The sequence below is a fragment of the Austrofundulus limnaeus genome, unplaced genomic scaffold (genome assembly GCF_001266775.1).
Source record: "Austrofundulus limnaeus strain Quisiro unplaced genomic scaffold, Austrofundulus_limnaeus-1.0 Scaffold565, whole genome shotgun sequence".
Taxonomy (NCBI): Eukaryota; Metazoa; Chordata; class Actinopteri; order Cyprinodontiformes; family Rivulidae; genus Austrofundulus; species Austrofundulus limnaeus.
The window spans coordinates 17,953-24,697 of record NW_013952967.1 but is presented as its reverse complement, the minus strand read 5'-3'; the positions used below and the strand labels follow the sequence as shown (position 1 = coordinate 24,697).

At 39.3% G+C, this 6,745-nt stretch overlaps 1 protein-coding gene across 1 annotated transcript in view; it reads right to left on the bottom strand.

The window, feature by feature from the left end:
- The window catches only part of med13a (mediator complex subunit 13a), a gene marked incomplete in the record, with an annotated part of 244,898 nt that extends 238,278 nt beyond the window's left edge, over positions 1-6,620 (bottom strand). Inside the window, 1 exon segment of the mRNA XM_014026539.1 lies at positions 5,953-6,620. Coding sequence (XP_013881993.1) covers positions 5,953-6,018 — 66 coding nt within the window.
- Between the last annotated feature and the right edge of the window lie 125 nt (positions 6,621-6,745).

The following is a 6,745-nucleotide window of genomic DNA, read 5'->3' as shown; positions in this document are numbered from 1 at the left end:
ATTCTGGTGTATTTTACAGGTTCCAAAACATACTTTTACCTACATAAAAAACACTTGATTAAATAACTAAATTAGAGACGGATTATTCATTCAATTAGTTGCATCATCTTGTTTTTAAACTCACTGCTGTAGCCATGATAATGAAATTAATGTGACATAATTTTTCACAAACAATGATTTTAGAGAATAATTTTATGTTTACATTGTTTATTCTTGATTTAGTTTTATTTATAACAGAACATGTCATTGTGCCAAGCAATGATGACACTCGACTGCATGTTTAAAACTAAGAACATTAAAAACTTTACCCAGTAAACAGGTAAAATATTGATAACCACAAACAGTGAATTTAGGAGGCATTTCTTTGCCTGACTTACTGACAGGTCCACTCATTACAAACTGACATGACATCATGCAGCCTTCAGAACATAAACTAACTCTGTGCCAAACAATGTTGACATAAAGAAAATAACTTTTGTCAGTTTTGTCAGCTTGTATTATGCAAAACTGATTCATGGATGTTTGGAACTGGTTAGATCACTAATGATGTATGGATTGACAAATTTATTTATTGAACTTTATTTGACCAGACAAATCCTAATTATTTATTTGAAAATTATAGCAAATATCTGTCTGTTATACAGAACAAAAAAAAGGTAAAGGTGCTTTATTGGTCATCAATGTATGTTTCCACACAATGATGAAATTTGTGCTCTGCATTTGACCCATCCACACCCAAGTGGAGCAGCGGGCAGCCATGTGAGGTGCACCGGGGAGCAGTTAGGGTTATGTGTCTTGCTCAAGGACACCACGACATGTGGGCGTGGCGGGGATTTGAACCTAAGACTTTCGGATGCCAAGCTGGCTGCTCTACCACTACACCACATTCGCCCGTATATAAATAACTTGAAAATACATTTGGTGGCTCAGTTGGTAGAGCTGATGCCTCTCAGCAAGAAGGTCACCGGTTCAAATCCCGGTCCGGGGACCTTTCTGGGTAGAGTTTGCATGTTCTCTCCGTGCATGCGTGGGTTCTCTCCGGTTACTCCGGCTTCCTCCCACAGACCAAAAACATGACTGTTAGGTTAATTGATAACTCTAAACTGTCCCTAGGGTGTGAGTGAGTGAGAGAGTGAATGGTTGTTTGTCTCGTTTGTCTCTATGTGTGGCCCTGTGATGGACTTGCGACCTGTCCAGGGTGTACCCTGCCCCTCGCACTGTGACTGCTGGACATGGGCACCAGTGACCCACGCAACCCTGAAAAGGAAGAAGCGTGTACAGAAAATGGATGGATGGATGGATGGATGGTTTATTTTAACAGTTATTTAAATTGTTCAAGCTCATGCAAGAATTTAATACTGTTTATTCTTCATATTTGATCATTTATTGAATTACGTTTATCACAGAGCAGCCCTGTCACAGTATGGTTCTACATATAAACAAGCAGTGAAAAATGAGACTGATAAACTATAGAAACATATGAAAAATGCTCACCTGGAGAACATAGTGCCGTTCTCCTGGTGAGGATGAGGTGGTAAACGTTAAACGGAGATTCATCTTTGCTTCAATATGGGACAAACACAACAGTGAATCTGACTCACACCATGTGTGCGCTGCAGCGCACCAGGCGGTCTCGGCTCGGTTTGTACTTGGCGCAGAACGCGCGCCACTACTTTCAGCAAATGAAACAACTGGGCAGCTTTAACAACACCGCAACAGAACCAGAGTTGTCTCGTGCACAACTCGACTCTGAAATGTGACTGGCAATTCACGTAATCTCTCGCGAGAAGACCGCATACTGTTATGCACACGTTTATATACACTACATACAGGAAACAGAAGCGCAGAACAAAACAAAAAATAAATAAAATAAAAATAATAATCACATATTTACATTAAATTTAGAACCTTACGGTGACTGAACTGCTCTGTGATTCAATAAATGATCAAATTTGAAGAATAAACAGAATTAAATGATTACCATGAGCTCTCTAAATGATATAATCGTTTTGAAAGAAATATTTTAATGGAGAAATCAGTCAGTCTAACAAATAAAAAATGTAGTTAAGTTATTTTGTGCAGTACAAAAGACATGTTTGGTAWATTTTTAAAAACAAAATTATAGTACAYACATACATGTGTTWGCGCTGAAAAGTTATGAAGTTATGAAATATTTATATGACTATATATGACTCAAGTCTCGCCAAAAATGTTTAATTTTTTATATTTTAAAAATCACTAAAATGACAAATACAGTATAAACTACAGACAAGCTGTTCAAAATCAAACTCTTCCTTAYAAATCCCTTTGGTCCAAATGGTTCAGGTTAAAATATTTGTATAACGCTTCATTAGAGAAAACTAAACTGTGTACTTTGAAWAAGACCATGCACACAGTGTTATGACTATACTATACCGTGTACTTGGGTGTGGTGGTGGGTGGTGGCAGTAAGCGTTATCGTGCATTTATCGTTATCGAGGTGACTGGTCAATATATCGTGATATTGATTTTAGTCCATATCGCCCAGCCCTAACTGCAACATTGTTTACATTTTCAGTTGGTGCTTGTTCACATTCACACTGCACTTKGTCAAACAAACCAAACCTTGTGAAYTGAAAYAGTAAAGATGGGAAGTATAATYTACTTGCCATTTCTGCTCTACTCTGTTCTGTTTGGGTCTTGACAGACTGAAAAGAAGATGAATTACAGTGATTTTAGCCAGTAGCTCTTAATTAGTATTTGCTGGGAGAAGTGGGGAAGCTTGTCTGAAGAAACCTTRTCAGAAACTGATTCATTTGTAAGAACTCCAGCAAACTCTGTTTTGAAATCAAGTTAGTCAACTGGTTTCACTGTTTGTCAAACACACTAGCACCAGATATCAATGTAAACAATGAGAACTTATAACACAAACAATAAGCAGATTAAAATCAAGAATGACTGGAGTTATTTTGTTGTACAGCAGAAGAATGYACCTTAAAGCATTTTGTTCAAAACACAAATACACAAAGATCATTTACCAATCTGAAGCTGAATGCTGTATAAACTGCGTAAACAATGTATCTTCAGTAAATTCCATTTGAAATGAAGGATCTTGAAACTAAAATCTAATAACCTTATGTTGTCTATATGTATCTGAGAATTAAGAGGATGCTGCTTTTCTCTTAGAGCTGATTTTTAACCTAAAACAAAAAAAAGTATGACAGATATAAATCAGAATGTCCTTACATACCCGAGTTTAAAAATGAAAAATAAATACGGTTGCCACTCTGGTCAACAATCCACAATATACGTATAAGTGCAACTGAGAACGGTGCCTTCTGCAATTGTGCTGTTTGTCRTTTTTAAACAAATTACAGGCAAAGGATAAAAAAGCCAAATGCCAAATAATTCGGATTATTTCCCTCAGATGGCTGTGCTTCAATCTTCCGCACGATGAAGCCACACTGTTTACTTCCTGACTGTATTTCAGCAAATGCTCAGGTATGTGAGAGCAGTCCGAAAACATCCCAGCAGGGTGAGCAAGGCTGGTCATGAGCCGTTTTAGATTTCATTATGCCAAAGCCAAGACTCACACTAGTGCATTAGCAGAGAGAGACTTAGGCTGAAGCCACTGGATACAGGCTAGAAGTGTTCCTGAGGTGACGCATGCTTCGGCCAGAGGATGTGACCTCGGATTCTGCCAGCTGCTCACCTTCCCTCTGGCAACTTGGGAGTTGTGGGCCTGAATAGGGAACAGTGTGTGCAAACAGCTGCCTTCCTGCCTTTCAAGATATGAAACAACAGGTGAAGCTGCTTAAACCATGCCACAAATGCTCCTCTTTTACAGAAACCATGTTTCTTTTTCCATGAGCAAACAGCACAATTGCAGAAGGCACCGTTCTCAACAGCACTTATATATTGTTGATTGTTGACCAGAGTGGCAAACGTATTTATTTTTCATTTTTAAACTCGAGTATGTAAGGACATTCTGATTTATATCTGTCATACTTTTTTTTTGTTTTAGGTTAAAAACTCAGGGTCACATGAGTTAACCCTGAGTTAACTTCATCACAAAGCCAGCATGAAACTAACAAGTTTGCGTTTGCATGTTTTGGGGGTCCCAAAAATGCAAATGTAATAAGTTTCATTTGAGCCACTGAGCAAATGTTTTCTGGTAATTCCTTGAATCCGGATGCTTTCATTAAAACAGAAGAAAATATAACACAAAGCAGCTACAAGTGTGTCAAATCAAGTGAATTTATGCTCCAAGTTCACCTTGTCGGATGAACAAAAGGCACCGAAAAGATAAAGGTATTGACAACAATAAAATCAAATTCCATAGGAGATTGTCCACAGAAGAACGGAGGGGAAGTGAACTACCACAATGTGTTCACATTCTTTTGCCATAAAACCACAAAGTGGACTCTGTTCAGCAAGTGAGTCATAACAGCAGTGGTGTTGTGCTTAGTCTCAGTGTGCAGGAAAATGTCAACCAGACGGGCACAGCAYCACAACTACCAGCCTTCATCCAGTCTGTCCACTGTGCTGCCTTCAAGTAAATATCRTAATTATGAGTTCAGTGCACACAATCGACACAATGGAGCAGTACTAAGGAGCAGGGATTTTCTGGAATGAAATGTTACATTTAAGGGGGGCGGACAGCTTGGAAGCTGTGTCAGTCTGCATCTAGTATTTCTCTACATTGTTAACATTAATGTGCCTAATGTCAGCATTACTACTCCATTTGCAAAATGCACATAAAATCCTGGCATTTTACAGTATCTTACTGTCACTACTCAACAGAAAAAGTAGATACRAAACTCTCAGTCTCTAAGAAGAGGGCTGAATTCAGGCACTTCCCATCATCACATTAAGGACTTCCTACGGGGAAGCCTGACATTAAAGAGGAGCACATTAGRCTGTCAGTCCACCATCCAAGTGTAGTTAAGCCTGTTGACAAGCCAATTAACTGCAACAACAAACACTTAGATTCTGCTCTTGATTATCTGGTCGGAAGAGGGACAGCACACTTAAGCAGGCAATTCACATTTGCTGTCACGGCTAAAATGCACTGCACTCTATTAGTCTTAATGCACCCTCACGTGGGATTTAAAGAATATCAACTGGGTAGAAGCCCAACCACAGTTATTCAGGATTATGTTAACCTGCCACAACACGACAATATGAGAACACTAYAGAGTAGCTCAGTTTCATCCTAGTTCATGAGAAGCTGTTGCTGTCTTTGATGCCAAAGATTATGCAATCAAGCCAGTGTGYCCTTAGTGGGTGCAAACATTAGAATCTAAACCCTGCCATGACACATAAATACTGTTAGAAACAATCAGGTTCCTTATAATAAAAACAACAACAAAACAATCATTTCGTGGAAAGGCTTTATGGAGAGGCATGCGAGGACAAGTGGAGCTGTGGTTCGTTTGAGGGAAAAAAACAAAAACAGTTTCTGAATGAACAGGTTCTTTAAACTCGAACTTTTTAGTAAAAGCTGCTCCGCAAAAGAAAGTACATCAGTGTTCGGATTGTGGATCAAACCCCTGATAAAACCTAACAGCAACGCAATGAGAAATAAACACTGAGTTAATGGTAAACAAGGTGTTGAGGAGAATGAGAGAAAGTGCTACGAAATGATCCCGGAGAGGTTTCTGGTCTTAAAAACATCACTGGAATGTAGTCATTTAAGATTTAAAAGTGAGGAGCGTTCAAGTGGTTTTAGTTTGCGAACAAGAAGAAAAAAATGTTTGGAAAAGAAAGTTTAAGACAACAGAATTGTCGGAACAGTTCAACTTGTTAAAAATAAATACACACGCAGGAACATTTTAGCGAAGTGGAAAAGCTTGTCCTAAAATGATGTCAGCTTGACAGGGCCATAAGCCTAGCTAACTGAGGATAACGTTAGCTTAGCCCCGCTCAGCTAGTTAAAAATGGCTGCTTTCCCTTTAGTTTTAAATCTCTTACCAGACAGAATAGATTGGAATGGCAATCCTCCAAGCTGGCCCCGTTAGGTACAAAACAAGAACTCATCCTTCCTCACTGCGAGATCCAACTCCCCATCGTTTCACGTCCAGGGAAATAAAGAACGAATTTTGATGGTTTGTGTTAACTGTTATGTCCAAGCCTAATCAGACATAAATATTTTTTGTAACATTTGGCTTTTGAAGGAGAGTTAATTCAACAACCTTCTGACTGCAGTTTTCCTCCGCCGGAGCTAAAAGCGGATAAAAGAGACGGTGTTGTCTCAATTATATCGGCATCTCAAAAGTGCGCARTATAGGCATATTAAAAGCAGCGTAAAATGTTCATAAAACAAAAAGAAAAGGAGAGCAAAAGAAGCAACTCTCCCCCTCCCCCTTAGAGCCCTAAATCGGTGTCCGCTTTAAAAACAAAACATTTGAAACGCCTCGTCTCACTCCTCCATCGCAAAATTTAGCTTAAAAATGATGTACATCCTGTTAAAAACGTCTCGAAATCAGCGCCGGCTTGCGTTGTAATGAAGATTTGGATCATTATTTCAGCCTCGGTTCCTGTTGGTTTCCATTTAAATTCAAGGATTCCTTTCTTTAATGGCGGCCACAGGGACAACTCTGCCTTCCACAGCCGATTGGCTCATTCGTGGTCACAGCTTTGTCAAGCTACCGAAACACACGGGGAGCAGCGGGTGGCTTTTCCGGCAAAATAAAAGCCCTTACGTTAGTCGTGACCTCAGTCAGTGTGTGTGTGTGTGTGTGTGTGTGTGTGTGTGTGTGTGTGT